The 26298-nt window shown below is 38.3% G+C and overlaps 2 protein-coding genes and 1 long non-coding RNA gene across 3 annotated transcripts; all 3 read left to right on the top strand.

Moving 5' to 3' along the window:
* Positions 1 to 233: 233 nt before the first annotated feature.
* dapk3 (death-associated protein kinase 3) lies at positions 234 to 6440 on the top strand. The gene is made up of 9 exons (XM_056236482.1): positions 234 to 331; positions 1081 to 1168; positions 3523 to 3883; positions 4037 to 4166; positions 4267 to 4315; positions 5025 to 5051; positions 5171 to 5323; positions 5620 to 5665; positions 5751 to 6440. The coding sequence occupies exons 2-9, from the start codon at positions 1107 to 1109 to the stop codon at positions 6282 to 6284; spliced, it is 1362 nt and encodes a 453-aa protein (XP_056092457.1). The 5' UTR covers positions 234 to 331; positions 1081 to 1106; the 3' UTR covers positions 6285 to 6440.
* A 7633-nt stretch (positions 6441 to 14073) lies between these two features.
* On the top strand, positions 14074 to 15829 carry LOC130071630 (uncharacterized). Its single transcript, XR_008804014.1, has 3 exons — positions 14074 to 14157; positions 14827 to 15689; positions 15773 to 15829. It is a non-coding gene; the product is annotated as an uncharacterized LOC130071630 (long non-coding RNA).
* A 12-nt stretch (positions 15830 to 15841) lies between these two features.
* si:dkey-127k13.1 (PWWP domain-containing DNA repair factor 3B) lies at positions 15842 to 26247 on the top strand (the record flags this gene model as incomplete). Its single annotated transcript, XM_056236442.1, has 11 exons — positions 15842 to 16022; positions 16208 to 16366; positions 16451 to 16521; positions 16610 to 16695; positions 16771 to 16831; positions 16990 to 17065; positions 23981 to 24031; positions 24595 to 24833; positions 24933 to 25148; positions 25680 to 25768; positions 25845 to 26247. Coding segments are annotated over 11 exons (1299 nt in total), but the record flags the coding sequence as incomplete, so codon positions are not given.
* Positions 26248 to 26298: the final 51 nt, after the last annotated feature.

The raw sequence follows: 26298 nt of genomic DNA, 5'->3' as shown, positions 1-26298 counted from the left end.
TAACACTGATATATATATATATATATATATATATATATATATATATATATATATATATATATATATATATATATATATATATTAATTTACACCTTTTATGTGTGTTATGAGTCTGTTGTGGTAACACTGACAAAGGAACAGTGCAAAACAAGCCCAAACATGTAGTTTTTAACTTATATCAGTGTGCTAACACCTGGCAGACTCTAAATAACAGGTACAAGTTGACATCATCCTGCGGTGGAGTCTCGATGATGTCACTGAACAAGCCACGCCTCTCCAGAGCGCAGCAACCGGAAAATACCCATTGGCTGAGGAATGCGAGGACGTTAAGGTATGTAACAAACAAACTCTCAGCGTTTACTTATTCTATAATAGTGTTCTAGCTAGTATTATTAATATTATAGAGACCATCTTATTCATTTATTCCGTAATGTGTTTCGTGTGTCAACATATAATTTGCCGGTGTTTGCTGGTCGTTTCTTTTACAAGTTAGCCAGATGGCTACTGGAATAAGTCAGTGCTTTATTAGATATTTTGTGGATTATCGTAATATACTTATTTCGTATTTGTTTTATGACCTCATTAACCACATTCAAATTAGTTTTTTTGGCTGTGAAACAAACCTCTGAGTTGAAAAAAATTGTTGTTGTAGTTGCCTTTACCAATTAAGGCATTAAGCCTTGAAACATGTCTTATAGCATAGATGAGATAGATTTAACGGGGATGTAATTTTAGTGCGAGTTTGTACTGCACTACAGTGCTGAGATATTCGCTGTTAAAGGGCCATGATAAAGGAAAAAAAGGAAGGTAAAAAAACTGGCTACCCTAGTGTCTCACTGTAGGTAATGACGTATGTAGGAATAGAATGTCCACACTCTGCACATGGAACTTCTCATTCCCATGTCAGTTTAGAATCCAACATCCTGTGAGGTCAAGAGTAAATACAGAAGCATGTGCACTCCTCAGAACAGTTACAAACCATGTATAGTCATTGTCAATAAAGTGGTCTGGTCTGATGAAGTCAAATCCATGCAACTAAACTAGTCCTAACAAGCACTATTTCTGGTCATTTTCTACCAGATTGATTAATTTGAAGTCAGCAAATCATGGCTGGCTTCAGGCAGGAGGATGTGGAGCTGTGCTATGAAATGGGAGAGGAGTTAGGAAGGTAAGAGATGCCATTTCTCTTCTTAAAACTCTGTAAAACTAGTTTAACCTGACTTAAAATGGTTAATAAAACTCACACATAGTGTATAAAACAAAGATCGAGGTGAAAAGTAGCCTAAGATCTTAAGCACTATAATTATGAAAGCTTTTTGTTTAAATATAAGGTAAAATGAATACATCATAATGTTTGGCATTGAGTTGCAAAGGCAACGTAGTGTTTGTGCTTATCAGTGCAGTATAAAAACAAACGTCATGAGAGTCCTGCAATTTAAAAATCCCCAGCACAGTGACTTAATCATCTGCAAACATTGAATCAAGTCCTGCCTTTCTTCCTATATATGGACGTGAAGGTTTCTGTTCTGTGCTGCTGCAGCATGACATCACTGCTTTACAATGCATATGCTTGCTCACTGAGCCTGAGTCTGAGCACAACTGTAGTGCAAATGAGACTACAGATGGGCCAGAGAAGAGCCGTCAGAGGAGTACTTTAACCACACAACATTTTATCAGACTTTTATAGTTCTCATTGGTTGCATTATGCAGCATTTGTACCATTTAACCAAATGAGTTACTCTTACTCCTTTAGAAATTGATTACAATTTGTTTTTGTGGAATGTACAGTTGTAATATAAATTATTCAACCCTCATTGCAAATCAGGTTTATTGGCAAAATTTACAGTCTTTCAGCTGTTTGCAATGAACAAATCAAACAAAAGTAATTGAAACTGCTCAGCACAAGAAATATTTCAAGTGGTTTCCCCAAATTCAACTGAAAATGCAACATTTAATGACTTCTGCAGTCTCAAAATTATTCAACCCCTTCATGGCATGCATCTTTAGTACTTATTAGAGCATTTTTCTGTTATGACCTGCTGCAAACGAGATGTATAACCAGACACCAGCTTCTGGCAGCTTTTTTGAGGAATCTTAGCCATGAGAAATGGCCTCCAGTTCAGTAATATTCTTGGGTTTGTGCAACCGCCTTCTTCAAATCCCACCAGAGATTTTCTATAGGGGTTCAAGTCTGGTGGCTGATGGCCACTGTAGAATCTTCCAGGACTTCTTCTGCAACCAAGCCTTGGTGAAATTTGAGGTATGCTTGGTTGGGATCATTGTCCCGTTGGAAGTTTCAACGACGGGATCATTGTCCTGTTGGAAGTTTCAACGACGCCCAAGCTTCAGCTTCCTCACTGACGGCATGACGTTTTCTCCTAGGATTTCCTGATACTTCAATGAATCCATCTTGCCTTCCACACGCTGCAGGTTCCCAGTGCCAGAGGATGCAAAGCAGCCCCAGAGCACCACCGACCCCCACAACCATGCTGAACTCTAGACATATTGTTCTTTTCAGCATATGCTTCATTCTTCTTCCTCCAGACATACCGCTGATTAATAGGGCCTAAAAGTTCCAGTTTTGTTTCAACAGAATCCCAAAACTTCTGTCTTATTTATATGATTTTGAGCAAATTGGAGCTGACTTTTCTTGTGCTTTTTTTGGGGGTCAGTAGTGGTGCCTTACTGTGCAGCTGAAACCTCTGTGCCTGTAGTCTTGCTGCAAATCTTTTGTAGTCACTCAAGGGTTTGCCTTCTCAGAAATCTGGTTGCAGCCGTTGATAGCTTCCTTTTTCTGCCTCGTCCAGGTAGTGTAACCACTGTTCCTTTAACTTTTAAATTGTGAACTATGTTTCCAATGGTGTCTCTAGGAACATTTAGTGCCTTCGCTATCTTTTTGTATCCTGTTCCTTGTTTGTGAAGGGCGATGATATCTTCTCTTAACTTTTTGGACCAGTCATTTGACTTAGCCATATTTATAACATGCAGTCAAATGTGACGCTCAACAAACCGAGCCAGTTCAGATATTTCATATGGGCACTTGGTGCAACTAATGAAGCTCTTGATTAGTCACATAAGGTGTGCTTAAGACAACACCTGTTTTGCAGATTTGTGCCTTTTGTGAGGGATTTTATTCAGGGGGTTTAATAATTTTGAATTATTGCACAAGTCATTCAAAGTTGTATTTTCAATTGAGTTTGGGGAAACCACTTGAAACATTTATTGTGTTGAGTTATTTTAATTACTTTTGTTTGATTTGTTGATTGCGAACAGTTAAAACTCTGTAAATTGTCAATAAACCTGATTTGCAATGGGAGTTGAATAATTTCGATTACAACTGTATGGACTTTTGTTCAGTGTAGTGTTTTTTTTTTTACACACATTTGATATACATATCATCTATATGCAAAATATGTCCTTAATTTCTGTAAAATTTTAATTATAAAAAGTAACATCATCATGATCACTGTTTCCTCTTTTCATTTCTTTTTTCTCTTTGTGTCGTTGTAACACGTTTCATAGTGGACAGTTTGCCATTGTGCGTAAATGTAAAGAAAAGAGCTCGGGAACAGAATATGCCGCCAAATTTATCAAGAAGAGACGGCTGTCATCCAGTCGACGGGGTGTGAGCCGAGAGGAGATCGAACGAGAGGTGAACATCCTCCGAGAGATTCAGCACAGCAACATTATTACCCTCCATGACATCTTTGAGAACAAGACTGACGTGATCCTGATCCTGGAGCTGGTGTCTGGAGGGGAGCTGTTTGACTTCCTGGCTGAGAAGGAGTCGCTGACCGAGGAGGAGGCCACGCAGTTCCTCAAGCAGATCCTGGATGGAGTCTACTACCTACACTCTAAACGCATAGCACACTTTGACTTGAAGGTGAGCACTAGTATATTTTGTTTTAAGATTTGCTATTGATTAATGTAGATGGCAGATCAATCAAAATGTTTTTTCAAAATTTAAATTTTTTAAATATGTCTCATTAACATGGAAACATGTACTACAAAAGTCTTGAATGCACTTTGTTTACAGCCTGAAAACATAATGCTGCTGGATAAAAATGTACCAAACCCCAGAATCAAATTGATAGATTTTGGAATTGCACATCAGATTAAGGATGGAAACGAATTTAAAAACATCTTCGGAACTCCTGAGTTTGTTGGTGGGAACCTTAGTTTATTATAACATTGAATTATATATTTACTTATTATAAGTGTATTAGGAATCCTAATTTAATTTGCCATATCTTTTGTCATTTGTAGCACCAGAAATTGTCAATTATGAGCCCCTTGGCCTGGAGGCAGACATGTGGTGAGTCATTAACATCAATAGCCATGTAATCGCATAAAACACTGGATGGAAACGCCAAGATGCACATAAATTCTAAAAAATGTTCATTAAAAAAAATGTAATCGCTCAATTGAGTCAGGTAATTTTTTATCTGATAAGGCATAAACTACGATAGAAACACATTTACTGTATACATGCGCAACAAAAAAACGAACATGACTTTGCTAACTAACATGACAACAGAGGATGTGATTGGATAGCTGGACTAACCAGCGGATCAGTTTCATTGCACAGCATCTCAATGTTGTTTTAGTTATTTTGAAATGAAATTTCAAATTCTGCCTTCAAAATGATTTGGTATAATGACCTCCCAGAAGTGCATCCAAACGCAAGATAACATGACAGCATTTATTGCGTTTCGTCTGTGTGTTCTGAGGCGCAAGACATTTATGATGTAGGATAAAAGAGAGTCAGTGGCTTTCCTTATTGCAGCAACTTCCATTTTATCACATATATCTCCTGCAATTTACCAGGAAGTGACGATTTTGTTCTCTTGGGGCTTTATTCGCAAATGTTTTATAGATATTCCAATTTTGTTAAATTTGCAACTTTGAATGGAAACGTAGTTAATAATGGATATAAAATATTGTTTAGGTTGTGAATGCATAATATTCACTTGCTAATTTTTGCTTGAAATTAATTGGTTTTCTTGTGATTTTCTTTGCTGCAGGAGCATTGGAGTTATCACATATATACTGTAAGTAATTATCATGGAAATGCCTTGTTTGGCTGCATTGATTTCATGATTTTTCCACACCCAGGTGATACTGTTGTACTTTTCTTAACAAATATTAATGCATTATTAATGCTCTTTAGCTTGAGTGGCGCTTCTCCGTTTCTTGGCGAGACCAAACAAGAAACACTTACCAACATTTCAGCTGTCAACTATGACTTTGATGAAGAGTACTTCAGCAACACAAGTGAGCTCGCCAAGGACTTCATTCGCCGACTGCTGGTCAAGGATCCTAAGTTAGTATAATCCAGTGTTATTACTAAAACTATTAGAAATGATATAATAAAATAAAATACAAATATAAGATAATGACTAAAACTAAATAAAGATCAATGGAAAATTAATAAAATGACAAAAGCACATTAATATTTCATAACAATCACATAACAAAATTAAAATGAAAACTCAAAATGCTCATTAAATTCTATGAATAATACATAAATAATACTAAAATAACGCTGGTGTAAGTTTCATTGTTTAATATGTCAACTGTTTATTAATAATTAATTCAACATTTGCTTTTAACATTCAGGAAGCGAATGACAATCGAGGACAGTCTCCAGCACCCCTGGATCAAGGTTCGAATGTTTCTCTTTCCCTCACTTTTGAGTTGTCACTATTTGTTCTTTGCTTGACTTGCTCTCATCCCATCGTCCCCTACAGGTGATTAAGAGGCGTAACGTTCGACCTGAAGAGAGCGAGCGCAAGCCGGAGCGCAGGCGTCTGAAGACCACCCGTCTGAAGGAGTACACTATCAAATCCCACTCCAGCATGCCTCCTAACAACACCTACATCAATTTCGAGCGCTTCTCTCAGGTCATGGAGGAGATAGCCGCGGCTGAGGATGGCCTACGAGAGCTGGAGAAGAACCAGCGCTCCTGCGGGGAGGATGTGGCCGCTCTGCTCTCCATCTATGAGGAGAAGGAAAGCTGGTACAAGGAGGAGAACGAAAGCATCGCTGCAGATCTCAATCAGATCAAACAGGAGCTGCAGAAAGCACAAGCCCTGCGCAGACAGAGCCAGGAGGAGACCCGAGCCGCCATGCTGTCGGCCAATGCCCTCAAACGCAAGTTTGGTCGGTTGGAGAACCGCTATGAAGTGCTAGCTGAGCAGATGGTCTCTGAGGTGCGCTGGGTGGAGGAGCTGGTGCGCTCAATTTCAGCTGAAAATGACACGCACAGCAACAGCATGGCTTAAGCTGCTCTGTTTGCTTTCAGAACGCAACAACTATCTAATGTCTTTGCTTGGTATGTGCAGGGCAGATATAGAGCATTAAACTTAGCAATAAGCTTCATATAAGCCTGTAGCGTTCATGTTACTTTTAGAACAAAAGAGCAAGCAGTGCAAAATTGTATTGTGAGGGTGTGCATGCTTTATGAATGGCCTGTGCATCACAGTATTCTTTTGTGATGCCGGTCTGTTGCAGCTAAAACAAACAGTTAGCATTTTCACTCGCCACCTCACAAATATACATGCTGGATCGGTCGATTAAAAAAAATGTATTTACGACTTGAGTATCAGTTACAGCATTTAAAGCAAAGCATATTAATGTACATTGGGAGTAATGCACTACACAGTCCTCTATGAGGAATTGAATAATCTCAAGATTGCTTTTGCTTTTGCAGTTGCTTTTGTTGTGCTGCATGTCTGCTTTTCCTATGCAAATCAATTTTATGATATGAGACAAATGGAATGACTTCTAAACATATAACAGTCCTAAATGCTGTCTTTAATGAGCTGTACATATATCAACTTGGTAAGCTGCTTATCTATAAATATGATTTAATAGGATAGTTCACTCAAAAAGGAATAATCATTTATTCTCCAAACCTGTATTTCTTTCTTTTGTGGGACACAAAAGATATTTTGAAAAATGCCTTGGTGTTTATTTTTTGTCCGTACAATGAAAGTCAAAATTGTTTTGGACCACATTAACTTTAACTTCATAGTTTGTGCTGAAACGTTTTTAAAAACAAACTCTTCCACAGAGGAAAGAAAGTCATACAGGTTTGGAACAACGTGAGGGTGAGTAAATGATGACATACATTTTATTTTTGGGTATACTATCCCGTTAACAATTTTCTTTTGCATAAAACACTTCAAACATTCTTTTTTTTTATGACATTCCATATGCAAATGAGTATCATTATCTCTTACAGGAAATGGTTGTGGCCATTTGTAGTTAAGTCATAACAATATTCTTATCTGTTTGATTACAGTACTGTGCCCATTTTTATGTTTTATTTACGAAAAGTTTATATATATATATATATATATCAGAAAAGTCCATTCAAATAAAAGAATTGAAGAAGAATACAGTTACAGTGTCTTTATTAGGTGTGTGTGTGGGCTGAGGAGTGCACTGGGAAGTCAAGTGTGCTGTTTTATAAATCTGAGCATTTGTCATATATGCTTCATCTTAGTTTTCAACATGTCTAAGAGATGTTGAAAGTCCCAGAGTTTTAACTAAACAGGATCTTTCCATCTCCATTGTAAGATAATCATGTTTTGTTAAACACCCAGATAAACATTTGGATTTTTGGGGGTCTTGTAGATGCCACTGTTTACTTTGAAATTTCAAACTACAGGGCATCTGAATATTCTGAGAACCCTTTGCTTCCCATGATATGTGTTGACATAAATCAACAGCATGTCTTTCTTTGGCTCTGGCATCAACATGCGCTTTTTAGGTTTTTCTTATTTTTAATAATTGATTCTGTCACCAAGTTAATTTAAAGGAGATAAATCAACCAAAAATGAAAATATAATGTATTTTTTTGCTCACTGTCATGTCATTTCAAACATGAATGTCTTTCTTTTGCTGTAAATGAGGGAAAATATGGACTTAGGTTTAGAAGGCTTTGAAACACAAAAGGATTTTGAAGAATGTTATTTACTTAAAGTACACTCACCTAAAGGATTATTAGGAACACCATACTAATACTGTGTTTGCCTTAATTCTACGTGGCATTGATTCAACAAGGTGCTGAAAGCATTCTTTAGAAATGTTGGCCCATATTGATAGGATAGCATCTTGCAGTTGATGGAGATTTGTGGGATGCACATCCAGGGCACGAAGCTCCCGTTCCACCACATCTCAAAGATGCTTTATTGGGTTGAGATCTGGTGACGGTGGGGGCCATTTTAGTACAGTGAACTCATTGTCATGTTCAAGAAACCAATTTGAAATGATTCGAGCTTTGTGACATGGTGCATTATCCTGCTGGAAGTAGCCATCAGAGGATGGGTACATGGTGGCCATAAAGGGATGGACATGGTCAGAAACAATGCTCAGGTAGGCCGTGGCATTTAAACGATGCCCAATTGGCACTAAGGGGCCTAAAGTGTGCCAAGAAAACATCCCCCACACCATTACACCACCACCACCAGCCTGCACAGTGGTAACAAGGCATGATGGATCCATGTTCTCATTCTGTTTACGCCAAATTCTGACTCTACCATCTGAATGTCTCAACAGAAATCGACTCATCAGACCAGACACTGAAAATCCCAGTAACTGAGCAGATTGTGAAATACTCAGACCGGCCCGCCTGGCACCAACAACCATGCCACGCTCAAAATTGCTTAAATCACCTTTCTTTTCCATTCTGACATTCAGTTTGGAGTTCAGGAGATTGTCTTGACCAGGACCACACCCCTAAATGCATTAAAGCAACTGCCATGTGATTGGTTGCTTACATAATTGCATTAATGAGAAATTGAACAGGTGTTCCTAATAATCCTTTAGGTGAGTGTATATTATATCTAAAAAATGTTTCGACTGTTATGTCAAAAAAAGAAAGTCAGTGGGGTCCAAAAAACATTTTTAAAGGACATTCTTTTTTTGTTTGACAGAAAAAAGAAAGTCATACAGGTTTGAAACAACATGACAGTGAGTGAGGAAATGCTGACAGAATGTTCATTTTTGGGTGAATATCCTCTTTAGTGCATTTTGGTCAGTTTGCCACCATATTCATCTCATACCGATTAAGGCATTATGTGGCTTTACAGTGATTTAAGAACCACAATGCCATGAGCACATGGAAGAAATGTCTCCATGCAGGGGAAATACTGGATGGTTTTTTTAAACAGCGATGTGTAATTATTCCTCAGAGCACTGATAAGGTCCTTAAAATAACAATGTAGATATCCTGACGTAGCTTCCACTCACATCCAGAGCTCTAGACTCACAGCCCAGCCTCAGTGAACAAAACGCAGCTGGTTCAACCCTGATTCCACATAAACTTCCCTCACAGTCACACCAGACAGCAGAAGATCAGTGTAGTCTGTGTGTCCTACATCACCTTTCTCAGGATGGCCAGGTCCAACTTGGCCCAGAACACCTGTAACTGGATCATGGCTCTCCTCACATTGTGGTCCATGGTCTCTCTGATCGTCATTGTGGTTTGGGCCACCTGGTCTCCCTTGGCTACCCTTGCACAATGCAGAGCAGCACATCAGGCCTTAATTGAAAAGATGGAGGGAGCTAAAGTGATGAAGGAAAAAGACCAAAATGTCTTGAAATCTGCACTGCAACTGAGCTCTAAAAACCAGACCAGACTGCAAGAAGAGCTTGAAAGTATTCTAGAGAGCCAGAGGGAAACCAACGCATCTCTAACCGAGACTCTGCAACTGCAAGTGAAAATCAAAAAGTGATAAATGTGTTTTAAAAATGTGCTGATGCTTGGTACAGCAGGCCTATGTATATCAGTGTACGATGGTTTTACCATCTGCATCATGGTATCATACACTAGCATTGTAAAAGGATAATAGGAACTGATTAAGTGACCCAATTATTTTAAAAAAATTTTTTTATTTTTTTAAATATGGTATTACTGATTTTATTGGATTTTTTTGTTTCTATTTTAGATGATCCTAAAGGAAAATGTAACAGCTTTGGAAAATCAAAGACTCAGGCTCCACAGTGAACATGCAAGACTTTTTTCAGAGCTGGCTCAACAAGAGGGTAGGAGAACCTAATTTGGGAATATTTCTCAAAACTATAAATGGGCTATTCTAAGTGCACTTTCCAGCGCGCGCGCGCGCACACACACACACACACACACAACATTGATATATTATATATAACGCTGATTATATTTAGGCCTAGCTTACATGTTTTATGTGCATGAACTGAAGTTTCCTTATAATGTTGATCATGGCGATATAAGCGTAAATTGCAATATTTCACTTCAGAATAGAACAGGTAGGCCTAATAAATGTATGAAAACCAGAGCCATAGAGAGAAAGAGTTGCGACCGCCATAGGAACTTTGGAATGCGGAAGTAATTCCAAACACTGATAGTTTCTCCATCGAACCCCATTCATTTTCAGTGCTTCAGAAGTACGTTCGCTGGTAAACTGTATTACTGTATTTTTTTACTTTTACACACATTAGCCGACCTCTCGTGAATCTAGTCTGTAGTTATATTTAATGTAGCCAGTTTTAGTAAATGTTTATTGGAAGATAATAGGTTAATTGCAGCGATAGCTTACGTGACCAACACTTCACTAACGTTAGCTAACTGGTAACCTGATGTATATAATATATAATATTTTTAATAATATTTTTTATATATATATATATAACCTATATATAATATTATATACACACACACACACAATTCATTTATTTAAATGGGTTAGAGAGGGTTATGCATGTGCTTATATGTATTTAGGAACATAGTTAATTCACTCAAACTATCTCCGGTTTAATTTTATGAAGAATATTTTTCGGTTGAATATTTACCGAACATTGCTGTATATAGTCGTTGCTTTCTACGTTATGGGAGCAGTCTATTTCCCTCCTAAATCATTCATTTGTACATGCACAGCGTAATTATTTATATTTTATGTTGGTTGGAGTTCTGAACGAACTGCAGACCTCTTTGCGTGATCACGAAGGTAGGCTAATGGCTGAATCGGAATTTATAAGCAAGATCACGGGAATCAATAGCCTAATACAGCCCAGTTGTGCTAAAATAAATATCATGAGACGTCCATCATCAGATGAATGACATGGAAGAGCCGCTAAAGCCAGTGCTATTACTACCCATGCGAACATGAACACTAAGCTTTTCCCTCCAAAAAAATAGCCTAAAACTTATCTAAGTTGTCACCCTGCCTCTCCAAATGCAAAACTGACATTAACAAAATGCAATAACAGCTTAAAAAGTACTTGGGTGTGTGTTTTATTTTATATTTACCGTTTAATAATCCAATCGCTGCTGTCTGTCCATAGAAGAACATGACAGCCCGCGTATGTTTTGGAACTAATGGGGCTTACATGAACCACGTGACAGCCGTCGCGGCGACATCAAAGCGTGTCGCAACTCTTTCTCTCTATGGCTCTGATGAAAACGTGTTTGTTGTTTTGCTTCGTGCAGCTCTTTTTGAGACTCAGTGGGTGAATCTGACCAGTGAATCGCATCATTTGGATTCGTGTGAGGCTTCACGGGATGCCGCAAACAGCCAGCAGGTGGCAGCAGAGAGTCAGAGGAAAGCCTGTGAATACAAAACAACTTACCTTGTCAAGCAAATGTGAGTGATTATTAATCCAACCGCATAGACACAAGACGTTTATTTTACAGTGCACTGTTTCATTTATTTCTTTATCTATTTTGCAGAGAGAACTGCAAGGTTAAAGGGTGAGGAACCGAAGACTTCCAAAACAACTGAAGAAAACTGCCACAGACAACGACCACAAACCTCCCCTCTTTCGACTAAATATAGCTTCTTAGCTTATAAATATATGGAAAGTGCTTTAATGTATTACTGACACAATCTCCTTTATAACGAGACATTCTGAGATATTTTTATGGTAAAGTGAAATAAATAATGTAATAACAGAGCCGGACAGTAACGGAGTACATTTACTTGAGTACAGTACTTAAGTACAATTTTGAGGGATCTGTACTTTACTCGAGTATCATTTTTGGGGAGTACTCATGACTTTACTCAAGTACATTTGAGAGGCAAATATTGTACTCTTTACTCCAATACATTTCTATCCATAACCGTGAGTACCCGAGTAAAAAAAAAAAAAAAAAGTAAAAAAAAGAAAAAGAAAAATCTCGGAAACCCTCAATTTGTTGTTGCCCTCTCAAACGTGATTGGATTGTGCAGGCGCCACTGATTGGGACAGCCTATCAGCAATCACTTTCAGCTTTCCGCCAAAGTCAACTCCATGGTCAGATTTTATATTACACATTTATGTAAGCCAAGCATTTGGTTTGAAGTTCTTGAGTATGTGGTGTGTTTAACACAGTCAGGTTCAAATGTGGCAGTGGCGTAGCCACGAGGGATTTCTGATTTCTTAAAAAAAAAACTTTAGGAGGCAAAATATATTTTTACTGATTATGTGAATTACACTGCGCAAACCAAAGTAGGCTACTACCCAGCGAATGAAGAAGGGTTGGCGCTCAGTCTCCACAGTACATAAAATATTAATTTTGTTTTATTGTATTTTTCGGGTTTGCATTTATGAGGAAAAAACAATGTTATGGACGTGTTCGCCGTTACGGACGTGAGCGCTCTGAAAGCGGCATAAAAAATGCTTTAAAACTTTCACAGAGACATCAAACAGAAAACACAAAACCTTTCTTTAACCTGAATTTCGTTTTGCATTAATTGTATCTTAATTTTAATCAATGTTTCATCAACCAATTGCCTGGGTTTAATAAATAAGAAGTAAATAGCAGACAATAGATAAGAAATGGAGGCGCCGGCACGTGAACTGGATCTCGTCTCATAAATGAACCGAAACTCAGTGTATAAGGTAGCCTACTTGCCTCTCACAGACATGTCTACTTTTAAACAGAAAAATTCAAAACGAAAGAAAAGAAAATAGACTACAGACTGCTCTCTGCTTATGTAATCCGAATGAAATGTGCATTTCTCTCTGGCGCGTTCACTACTGAATATCGCGAGTCAGCATCGTCAACTTCATCTAGCCGACACTGACAAAGAAAACACTTGTTTATTAACAAGTGTTTATTAATAAACAATTAAAATATCTCCTTGCTATATTTTACATATTCATAATCATTCCTTTTGCCGATTCTTTGTGACAGCTTTTAGGTTTTTTATTGGCAGCGCTACCCTTACATGTGGTGTGTGTGTGTGTGTGTGTGTGTGTTGTCCCCGCATTTAAAGATGGGAACCCCCCAAAAAATTAATTAAATTAAATAAAGCAACATGGTAAAAAGATGAAAATGACTTGATTTTACTTTCAATTCCTTTTACATTCTCCAAGGTATTAACATTAACATTTTTCATAACTCCATGTAGGACGTTTCTGTGCCTAAATGTAAGCACTGTGGCAGTAGATTACTAATGCAATATTTAGAAAATTTACTCTTGTACTCTTGATACTCAAGTACTTTTAAAAACAAGTACTTTAGTACTTTTACTTAAGTAGACATCTGACTGTAGTACTTTTACTTGTACTTGAGTAAAATTTAGCAAGGGGTATCTGTACTTTTACTCAAGTAACAAAGCTCTGTACTCTGTCCGCCTCTGTGTAATAATAATAATAATGTTGTTGTGTGAATGTTGGGAGGACATGGAAATATGACTGATTAAAACAAATATATATATATATATATATATATATATATATATACTTTTTTCCATATTTTTAAAATGAATTCCTATTATCAGGACATACCAGAAAAATATTTATATTACTGTTTTAAGCTACATGTACTTTTGCTAGTTGTTTTGTTTGTTTTTATTTATGTCTTCACAATAGGTTTATATAATGGGTTTATATTAATTATGTAATTTAATATGTAATTCAAAATTCGATTAAATGCAGTATTTATTAGAATAATTATTTTATTGTGTTTAATTAATTAAAATTAGGTTAATTGAATAATGAATGCAATTGTTCCTATATTGGTTTAATAATTATTAATATATTTTTCAACTTGAAAAACATGAAAACACTCAGAAAAAGGGAAAAAATAAAAAAGTTCTTTTGACGTTCAAACCAACTTCCTAATTCAAACGTGAATCCTGATCACGTGATCACGACCAAGCGCTTCGTAAACAGCTGAAAATCTAATAAGTAAGTGTTCTGATACAATCTCTCATATGAGCGCATACATTTTATATTACAATTTGTAATTTGACTATTTTGAAACAGTAGCAAATGCGTCTGCAGATTTTTTAGGATACTATGACAAACGCTGGTTGAACGTGTTTACATTGGTTTTCCATGGAGCTGCTAATGCTAATACACAGCGCTCCTAGTCAACACGTCTGATATGCTTTAGATAACGTTACTTTATTTTATGTTGCTTTTTATGCGTATATCGTCGTATCTGCCATCTTACGATTTTTATACGGTTGATTTTTCTTATGTTTTTTTTTACCTAAAGTAACGTTACTTGGGTTATGTCAGTTCCAGTATTTTCAACAAACCCAGGTGATTACATGAACTAACAGCGGTTTTAAAGGCTTTATTTCTCAATATGATCAGCGTTAAGTTTACTATACTCTGTGATGCAGTTTATGGAAATGTATTATAATTTATTTGGTAGTTATAATATAGCCTGCTTATAAAGTCATGCATATTATGTATTTACAGTAAAAGGTCTTTGTGTACTAGGTTTATTGGCGAACTCTTAGTTGCTATGTGTCTTTTGCTAAACTTATGGCAAGTTGGATATATGTACATGACACTTTTGACAACTAACATGAGTAACAGACCTCACTTTGTTTCTTTGCATCCCAGCATAATGAGACCAACCTTCGTGGTGCCGATGTGCTGAGACATCAATGGTTGCAGGAATGAGTTCGGCAGACAACTTGTCCTCACGCCACCGAAGAAATCCTCGCAGGACCTGTCGCACCATTTCTGAAGATTCTGCTAAACTTAAACCTGTTTCAAGCGACAAAGCTTCCACCTTGCATAGTAAAGAAACCACAGCATTTCAAGGTCTGAATACTGCAGAATCATGCAGACAAAGAACGACCAAGAAGGAAAAGGAGAAACCTCAAAAAGCAAACCAAAGTGCTCCTCCTGACTCATCGGCTTGTTTACAAAATTCACCATATGAACTAATGGGTATAAATGGACTGTCTTCAAAGTCACATAAACCTGAGCCAACGTTGCCTCAAAAAATTACTACCCCCAAATGCCCATCAAAGACTTCAAAAAGATCTCACAAGGGAAGGAAAAAGAAATGTGTTCAACCCAATGAGAAAGAAGTAGCTGCTAGCAAAGCTTGTGCAGATGGACTGGACAATTGTGTGCACAATTCATGCCCAGAACAACTCTTAAGCTCTCCAAAAACAAAAGGGACACATTATCGGCACTCTAAAAAACCTCAAAACCATCAAACCCCTTCTGATGTTTCTACAGGGCTTCACACATGTACTACATTATCTCCTCGTCATCACAAGGAGTTATCCCCCTGCCACACTAATAGTGATTGTACTTCCAGACCACGCACCCCAAAACGGAGCTGTGTCCAGTCCAGCCCTCTCTTAAGCTCCACACCGAACTCAGACCTCCACCCCCTGTCTCCAAAAAGAGCTGAGAATAGTTGCACACCACAAAGTCATCAGAAAGTCAAAGTGTCCAGTCTAATAAAGGTTTTTATGAAAGCAATTATAGCATTATTGAACTGTTGTACAAATTCCTGGCTTAACGATTTTTCATGTGGTATTCTTATTAGTCACCTCTTCCGGAGGCTACACCATCAAGACGGGTCAGACCTCTGGGAATCGCGGGAAGGCCAAGAGGTAGGCCAAGAGGTCGCAAGAAAAAGAATGTGCAGGAACAGCTAAGTGCCTCTCCACCAGTGAAACGCTGCAGGAAGAGTGCAACGTCCCCTGTCAAATCTTCTGAGGGAGAGCCATCCTTTGAGACGCAACCTCCAAGTAGACCTTGCATTGAATCCCAGGAGCCAGGGACACTGAAATCAGGTATACATAATTTTTGGGTCCTCATAAAAATCAATATAATGTAGTCTGTTTATGTATTTACATCAAGTACATTATATCACTTTTAATGTTAATAGGTGTAAACAGAGCCTCAGATATATGATTGTGTTGTCATTTTCTTCTGAAATCAGTCATTATAATGATATAATGTCGTGTCATGTACCTAGCAGATCAAACCATGTCCTCTGACCTCTCCATCGAGCTGAGCCTGCAGGAGGAGCCTCATCCTCTTAACCACTCTGTCTTCATGCAGGAGGAGGAGGAGGAAGAGGACCAGGATGATGATGAAGAGGAGCTGCCCAGCTTTTTGCAGCAGGACAATAAAAGTGAGAGCAATCCCTTGTTTATGTGTCTATACGTTTTTTTGGCCAATGCTTTGATATATTTGGCCAATGATATTTGATTTCCAGAGCCTTTGTCAATCTCAGAGGGACTATGCGTGTGGTGCAAACTGAGAAAATATCCCTACTGGCCAGCAGTGGTAAGTACAACATATGATTTTGTGCAGTTTTGTAACTCTTATGATTTGAGACTGTAGTTGATGACTAGTGTGCTCCTCTGTGCCACAGGTTAAAAGTGTGAATCACAAGAGCAAAAAAGCCAGCATTGTATTTATTGATTGTTACCTAATCGACCAAAAGAGAATTAGAAAAGGGTAAGAATTCATCAGTATCTCAAATTCACTTATTTTTGGTATGTATAGTAAATAATTCCTTTTGTTTATCTGTAGGTTTTCTGTACCCCTGCGAAATCTAAAACGTTTTAACTGTGAAGAGCATGACAATTTGGTGGTAAAGTAACATCTCTTTGACTGTTTGCCATATTATTTAGCTTTTTCAGAGTGCATGCTCACTATTTTAATATTTCTGCCATCAGAAGACATTGTTACATATACTACAAGACATTTTTATTGACATGGTTGGCATTTTCTTTTTAATATCTCTTTTAGGACCTAGCAAAAGAGAAGTATGGCAGTGCTATTACCTGGTCTCTGGAACTGATATCGGACTATAGGATCCGCATTGGTATTTATCTTAAGAACTTAAGTACTCGGGTACATTTAAACATTTATTAAAAATAATATGTAGCAGAATCAAATGTGTGAATATTAATGTTTATCCAAATGTGCAAACTTTTGGACTAAATGCCCTAATGTTGTGTAGCGAACACAAATAAACCGGAGCATGTATGTGCCTTATTGTACATGAAATATCAATAATTATCGATTGATTATGCACTCCTGACAGAAATTAGGAAATTACTGTCACTTGTAACTTCAACAATCACACATAGTGGTCAAATATCAAAACTAGAGTCCTAAATCTTTCTAATCATACATAGGTTGTCAAGATTAAAGCTCCAGTCCGTAACTTTTTTAAGTTTAAAATAATTCAAAATAATTATATTAAAAAAAACTTATTCTGCCAGTGGTCAAAACTCTCTGCTTGCCATAGCTAGATTCAAAACGGTTAGCTTGTAATAATGATTTTAATTCCAGTGGTACTGGTGGGTTTCCGCGGGAAATTCGAGCATGTCTTTGCGTCATGACGTCACACCCGTACACATAAAGAAGGAGTTTCGGCTAGCCGGCTATACTGCGCGTGACGAGATGTTTAGATGTATAGGCTTTTCTTGCAGCACTTTACATAATTAAACTTATGGCATCCAGAAAGATCCAAACAACAATCATCAGTGTCAACTGTTAGTTCGTAAGATAACTCCACGTTTAGTTGAAACACATTTCTTTTTATTCCGTCACTCATGTACACCGAGGAACAACCCCCAACACAAGTTACTCTTCTTCGCCAACCGAAGAAAGGTGCTACTCACCACACCCCCACAACAGTGCCCCCTTATGGCGAGATATGCCGCCAAGATAACAAACAGGAGTAACAATCTCCCTCTCTTTAAAAAAAAAAAACAACAACAAAAAAACGACCAGCTAACCTGTCATGGTGTATTAAATATGAACAACAAAATAACAAAAGGTTATTAGTAGGGCCGGGACTCGATTAAAAAAATTTATCTAATTAATTAGAGGCTTTGTAATTAATTAATTGAAATTAATCGCATAAATATTTGACCTGAGAACTGTGAGAAGTAATTTTTTTCACATGGATTTTTAGTATACCATTGAATAATGACTGCATACATAAGCTTAAGCAACAAAATATTGTTTATTTTTGTTCAACCAAGTCCAGCAGACCAGTGCAATTTTTGCCATTAAGTGTAGCAATAGCATATTGCAACAAAATAGCATATTGCTACACTACACTAATAGCAATAGCGAATTCCTTGTTGCATAGCTTGCACACAACAATGCTCTTATCGACGCGTCCATCCGTTCGTTTTTTGTAACAACATTTCCCAGCCACCGGCCAACCAAAGCGATCTCGTCAGCTTCTTCGTCATGAACGCTAGTTGGTGCGCCAGTATAATCGGTCCGCCGAAACTCATCCAGTGAGAAACGTTCCGCGGTGCAAAAATAAGTGCGATTAAAAATAATGTTTTGTGTAATTAATTAACGCGTTAAAGTCCCGGCCCTAGTTATTAGTAAGGGAAGGGGGAACTCATGCTTGAGTTCACTTAACAGTCCAGCATCCTTCATAGAGAGCCTTAAGAAGTGAGGTTGAGGAAGCTCCCTTTTTTGTAAGACAGTCTGCAAGTTGATCTTTTGTTTCAGATCATAACACTTGATCAACCCTCTTAGTTTGGATCAGTTCTTTTATCGAACTGATTTCCAAACGCAGTCTTTTCTCAGCAACAAACTTAGTAGACTTCAGTGCATCAACAAGAGAGAAATTATCGGTGACACAGATTATGGGTACAGGAGAAACAGTACAACCAGCATTCAGTTCAGAAAACAGAGTTGACAAAAAAATGGCATTATCAATCCCCTCAGACATAGCAAGCGTTTCACCTGCAAGAGTGCTTCTGACAACTCTCTTAATTCTCTTAGATTGCCATGAAATAGGAGAGAACTGCCCATTTTCACCCATCAAAACGATGAAGTACCCACCTTGAGTACCCCCATCTGAAAGATTTGCAAATGATGCATCAGTGAATGTAACCATCTTTAAGTTACTGTCTTTCCCAAGCTGTTGAAAGTTCAACTGAACTGACTTGGTCTTGAGTTTACAGACTACCCTGTTAGCTTCATTAATGTTCTGTACTGTAGCTTGTTTGAGACAAGATGCCAAATTACTTGCATCATGACATCAGGCCTGCTCTGTCTCGCAACCCACAGAAGTTGACCTATCTTTGACCTAAGCTGTTCTCTCTCCTCTTCTGTGAGAGGTGAAGCGGACTCTGCTGCTCGTGAAGGCGTGATATGTATGGGCTGTAGGTGCTGAATGTATGTCATTTGGTGTATTTGTACCTTCTTGCCCAAAGTCACAAAATCCACACCCACATAGGAAAAGTTATTGTGAGCTTCACGACCTACATTGAACTTTGATCTAAGGTAAGGTATGACACTCTCTGAAAACAGCTGTGAACCTCCCCATATGAAATCATCAACGTGACAAGCAAGTACACCAGTTACCTTCGCATCCTCATCAAGCCAGTAGAAAACTGCAGGGTCAACCTTAGACACAATACCTCCTGCTTCAGTCATAATGCTTTTAACTCTGTTATACCAATACAATGAGGCATCAGCTAAACCATACACACATTTTCTTAGTTTCCAAAGTGTCCCTGTGCCATTGGCCTCCAGTGGTGGTTTGATAAAAATGTCTCTGGACAGCTCCATGCCTTGTAGGAAGGCAGATTTTATGTCCATTGAGTGAAGTTCCCATTGTCTTTGACATAACACTGCCACTAGAAGTCTCAGTGACTCTGAGGCACAAGTCGGCGAGTCCTTTTGCAGCTCAGAAACTTGTAGCTCCTCAAATCCTTGTGCAACAAGTCTTGCTTTGGGAACTAATCCATTTTCAGTCTCTTTCAAAGTGCACACCCATCGAGTGGAGACGCACTTTTGTCCTTTGTCTTCAACTTCTTCAAACACCTCGTTCTGTCTCCAATTTTGTATTTCCTTTTCTTTTGCTTAATCAAAAGACACATCCTTAGTCACAAAAACATCCTCATGTGTATCCGAATTTGGAACCTCTTTCTGGACACGAAGATCCTCTAATTGTGACAGTTTTGCTGATTCACTGTTACCAGCTACCTCCGCAGGCTCAAGTAGCTCCAAGTTATACCAGTTCTTATATTTTCCCTTGGCTTTTCCAGCACATCCTAGCACCTTTGCTGTTTGTGAAACACCACTTGCTTGGTTTCTAAATGTCACAATTTGTCCAGTCTTTATGTTAATGTTTCCAATGTCTGATCTCTCTGCTTCTGCATTTTCAACAGCAGGTAAAGGATCATTCTCTGCGTTTTCTACATTTTTCTCTTCTTCAATGATGTCCACTGTACGTTGTCCTTGGTTATTCTCCTCAGAGACAATCTGAGGCTCTTCATTTTCATGAGTAACTTTTCTTAACCTCAGTTGGTGCACTCTGACACAGGTGCCTCCATGTCTGACAAAAACAACTGCACTGTCCTGTCCGATGACCACTCCAGGCACTTTCCATTCTGGACAGTCCACTCGTTTGTAATAAATCTTATCTCCAGGTTCGTATCGCTCGTCAGTGGGCCGTAACTGTTTCTTTAGAGCTCTCCGTATCCTTTCCGAACATTCAGCTTCTGTAAAAGCCTTTCTTGCAGCATGCAGGGCTGAAATGTGCTTAGCAACCCATTCACTCTTGGTAGTCCCCTCTAGAGCCGGTGCTTTGTCTATTAACACTGAGGGCAGATTAGGATTCTGCCCGAACACCAGCTGATGTGGACTGTACCCATGGACACTTTGCATACAGTTCTTTGCCATCAAGGCCCAGTCCATTGCAGTGCTCCAGTCACATTCAGTACTAGCTTTCACTTTCATTATGATCTCAGTTAAGGTTTGATTATGGCGCTCCAACAGCCCATTGCTCCAGGGGCTGTAGGCAGGTGTTGTCTTAACTTCAATATTAAAGTTCTCGGCCATGTCTCTCACTTCTTCATTATTAAACTCGCCACCATTGTCACTGAATAGCTTTTGCGGTGGGCCATGTACACTGATACAATCGTGGATAAAACGCTTGACAATTTCAGAAGCCCTCTTGGTGGTGAGGACACTACCAGCACTAAAACGAGTAAACTGGTCAATAATGTGTAGGTACCAGACCCCTGGCTCAAGCTCGTGCAAATCTAGAGCAACTGTTTCATTATACGTAGATGCCAGTGGTAATCCGACAGCAGGTTTTGGTTTGGTTCTACAATATTTCTGACACGCTTCACATTGATTTATGATCTTTTGCAACAGGCTGGGGCATTCTGCGTCCTTGTTGCCAGAATTATTCATCAGTCTTTGTAGTTTGTCTGCAGAGGCATGCCCGAACTGTTTATGAAGCTTTTCCAAAACTTTTATTTTCTCACTTGTGTTCATCTTGTCTGTGATTGACAATATTTCATCTTCAACTGTTAATATCTGATCAGAGTGAGCAGGATTTTTATTTTCATTGTCCACAATGTTCACACAATAATGTCCAGAGCTTGTAAAGTCTAGTTTGACCGGCTGGTTTAACATTACTGCGCTGTCATTTTCCATATTCAGAACGGTCCCTGCCCTTTTTAATGATGTCTTACTCAAAAGCAGGGGGATGTTTACAGGTACCACTTCTGTTTCAATATTACACTTCATGTTGCCAATCTTTGCAGGAATTTTGACTCTTTTTCCTGAGTAAACTACTTTTCCATCTCCAAACTTGAAAGGCCTGTGACTTTCTGCTTCTGTTTCTTTCATCATCTTTAGACTTTTCTTCTGTAACACAGTACTGCAGTTGTCAAGCCACTCTTGTCCACAGACTGTCCTAGTACAAGCAGTGTCTATTATTGCTGAGCCAAAACATTCGGTCATGAATATTTCTGCATCTGTCGGTAATTCTTTGGTGTACAGAGTAATATTACACTCTTCCATGCCAGTTTTATCTTCTGTAATCTTAACACTCTCACCTTTATGCGGACAATCTTTGACCCAGTGATATGTACTTTGGCACACTGCACATTTCGATCGCCGTCCGTACTTATCTAGCGGGTTAGTACTGGGCTGTGGAGTTTTCTGATGAGCGCTTTGTTGCCGTCGCTGCTCTGTCACAAACACGGACTCCTGGCTAATACTTTGTGCTGCTGCGCTCGTTTTTCGGCCAAATATTCTCTTCAGTGCGGACTTCATCGAGGCATAAGTTAAGTCAGTGCATGCAGTTAGAGCCAACTGCCTATCCGTCGCATCCAAACACGCAGTATCCAAAAGCTTAAAAGCTAGAATTGCGTCGGGTAGCTCCATGTTGTACTTTTTCATCCGAGAATAGCGCTGTTCAAAATCAATAATATAGTCCGTCATGGACACGTTCGCTTCTTTCATAATCTGGTCGAAATCTGAGTAAGCATCGTAGATCCTGTCCTTTTCCTCTTTAAGGAACAAAGCATCCAGTTTCGCTAACAAGGTGGTCATTCCAGTGTCTTCATTTAGATCATCTACCGGAATTTCCATCGCCGTATCCCGCGCCCTTCCTGATAGCGCCAGGGCGACGGCAAGAGCTTGTTTTTTTTTTTCCAAATCGGTAACTCTGGTCCAAATGTTGACTTCATTCTTCCAGCTTTCGTAGGGTTTTCCTTCTTAAAACGTTGGTGGAACCCTGTAGTTAGCAGCCATCCTCTGCTACCAATGTTAGTTCGTAAGATAACTCCACGTTTAGTTGAAACACATTTCTTTTTATTCCGTCACTCATGTACACCGAGGAACAACCCCCAACACAAGTTACTCTTCTTCGCCAACCGAAGAAAGGTGCTACTCACCACACCCCCACAACAGTGCCCCCTTATGGCGAGATATGCCGCCAAGATAACAAACAGGAGTAACATCAACTGGAGATTCAGCAGTTATAAAACCCAAAAGACTTCGTACTTCGGATTTAAGGTGGCTAGAGAAAGAAACTGTCTCATGCGAACACAAGGATTTAAACATCGGCGAGGCTTTTGAAAAGTGCGTGAACTCCGTGTTTTGAAGGGGTTCAAAACGGAAGAAGAGACAGCTTTTTTCTGCTGAACAAGTAAGACATTTCAATAGTTCAATCGTGTAACAGTACGTTTTCTTAATTCACACAGTTATGGAGTTTTCTTTGTTGTGCCTTTCTCGTTTTGCTATTATGGAGAATATGAATTCTGAACTACGCAGGTAGCTGCTAACCATAAAACACATTAAATTTAACATTAGTCACGCAATGCTGATGTGATGTTGTTAACATGAACAATTTGAGAACAAAGTAGGCTATAATTTGCACGGTTGCTGTAAATCGCGTTGATTAAATCTAACGAAGCTTATCATGTCGAATGCTTTTTCCCCCCTAGTTGGTCAGAACAAAAATGGATTTTACTTACTTGTTCAGAAGACATTTTCTTATGAAAATTCTTATGTTGGTCAAACTTTCAAAACGTGAATCTGTGATTCTGTATGACAGTATCCACACAGCGCGGTGACTGACAGCAGCACTCGCCTCAAAGCACTGTGTTCATCCGCGCTGTTTCATGCCGATTTACAACCCACGTAAAGATAATAATTCCGCGAATCACTGCAGTTACAGATTTCGAACAGAGAGATGGCGACAAAGAGGAAAAGATACGGACTGCAGCTTTAAATAATGTCACGGTAATAGTGTGCAGTGAATGTAATCAACTGATATATGCTTTTATATGCACAGCAGGAATATGAAATTATATAATTTGAGCCACTTTTTCACACAGTGCTCTATTTGTATGTACTGAGGTTTTGCTTGTGAAATAACACAAAAAGATAAAAATATTCATCAAAGATATATAAAAAAAGTGAAATTCAAATATTAAATTCCGATGTTTTCTGGCAGGATGTGGATCCTTCTCTGGTTCCTTCATCGAATATTGTGCCGCTGACATCAGTAGGTTTCCTTTCATTATATATTTTCACGCTCATCTAAAATGTTTGTAATTTTATGATGATTGTTGTTAATTTAAAGATTTAAGACACTTTGTCATTAGATGCAATTCAATGAAATTTAGTTAGTAAAACAATAATTAGCACAAATAAAAGAGATAACATGCATAATGCACAGCGAGGTAGATACATATTTTAATGATGAATAAAATGACAAATTTATCTGTACATTAATATTACATTATTAACATAAATAATAAATGAATGGTAAATTTTAACAAATTATGTTCATATTAAATATAAATGTTGCAGTTTAAAACTTTATTAAAAGGAAAATACCAATACTTCCATATTTTAGATGAATGAACATGGTATTTGTAGTACTCCATGTTTTGTGGTAATAACTTTTAACAATTAATCAGTTAATTTATTGATACTTTTAATGATAATTGACTAAAATTTTTAAATCAATCAGTGTAAACCAGGTTAAAACCTCATTATGAATCAGGTCAGCCTCCTTCACCACTGCTGGTTTAACAGAATGTTCCTTTGATCTGATGATCCCAGGTTGCCCAGTGCGGAGGAAGTACTCTGAGAAGAAATCTGTACTGACCTTCCCCAGTCAGGAGATTCTGGGCGAAGAGTGTGACAACTCCGATAATAACACGGAGGACATCCTTTTGGAAGAGCAGGATGAGCTCCTCTCCAAGAAAGTGCTGCCCGACCGATCCAAGGCTGCACGGAACCGCGCCAATGAGTTGTTGATTGACTTTATCATCAGACAAAAAGTAGAAAACCGCTTACTGGTACGATTTGTGTTGATATATTCATAAATACATTTATGTTGATGAATTGAGACAGGTTCATGTATGCACACAACTAACCCTTCTGTCTGGTGCACACAGGCAGTCATCAGCGGTCGCGAGACATCTAAATGGATGCTAGCCCTCCAGAAGCCTTCTCGCCCAGTGGTTGATGTCTATCTGGAAGATGAGGAGCAGGTTGATAGGGTGTACCGCTACCTGAACAAAGTCTGCGATACCGCCCCTCAAATAAACACCTGCCTAGAAAACATCCAGGTGGACCGGATCCGGCTTATTCTTGATGTGCTCCTGCCTGAGGTAATCGACTTAAAGGGTTAGTTCACCCAAAAATGAAAATTCTGTCAACTTAAAAGAAGATAATTTGAAGAATGTCGGAAACCAAACAGTTGATGGACCCCATTTACCTCCATAGTATGGAAAAAATAATAATACTATGGAAGTCAATGGGGCCCATCAACTGTTTGGTTTCCAACATTCTTCAAAATATCTTCTTTTGTATTCTCCAGAAGATAGAAATGCATTTAGGTTTGGAACTAACTTGAGAGTGAATAAATGATGACAGAATTTTCATTTTTGGGTGAACTAACCCTGTAATTTATACGACCTTTTAAATGTTTGGGGTTGGTTTGATTTTTTTTTTTTTATTATGTTTTTACCTTCACTTTTGATCAATTGAATGCATCCTTGCTGAATAAATGTATTAATTACAAAAAAAAAAAAAAAAATCTCACTGCCCCCAAACTTTTGAATGGTAGTGTATAATATTTTCAGCTGACCATGCTCCGGCATCATTCATAGCCATGTTTCAGGGACCGTTTTGCTTTCTAGGCTATTATCCATGCCATTGCTGGAGTCCACAAGCTTTCCCTGGAGAAGGCAGAGGAGAAGTATCGCAGAGGGCCGTGCTTTAGTAACAGGTAGAGTATTTTTGAACTGACTTGAAAAACTGCATCTTGCATCTGTTTGATCTGTTTTTCTTTCACTGCGTTTTAGAGAAAGACAGGAGTTTGACATGATGATTGAACAGCAGATGAAGCTCAAGGAAATCACACAGCGCCATTGACTGTGACATCCCCTCTGTTTCAAAGAAACAGTAACTTTTATGAGCTTAATTTATACCATTTATTCCCAGGAATATTTTCTTAAATGTTTTTTTGACAGCATTAATCATAGTATATGGGAAATGAATGATTTTCATGGGAAACAATTATGGCTTTGACTAAAAGCTAAAAATGTTATTATACATTTTTTATTGTCAGATCTCTGAGACTTTGTGAGCTGAATGGTGAATCTCTGACATCTTGATGCTAAAATCAACAAAATACAGTGCTTTTAATGTGTGCAGTGTGTGTAATAAATTAATACCTTGTACATAAATACAACATTTTAAAAACAACGTGGTTAATGTATTCCTCAGTTTAACTAAAACTGATGTTGTGGCTACTTG

The sequence above is a fragment of the Rhinichthys klamathensis genome, unplaced genomic scaffold, assembly GCF_029890125.1.
Source record: "Rhinichthys klamathensis goyatoka isolate OS25496 unplaced genomic scaffold, OSU_Roscu_1.1 h1tg000446l_1, whole genome shotgun sequence".
Lineage (NCBI taxonomy): Eukaryota > Metazoa > Chordata > Actinopteri > Cypriniformes > Leuciscidae > Rhinichthys > Rhinichthys klamathensis.
Note: the sequence above shows the minus strand (reverse complement) of the source record. Positions and strands in the feature narration are given on the sequence as shown.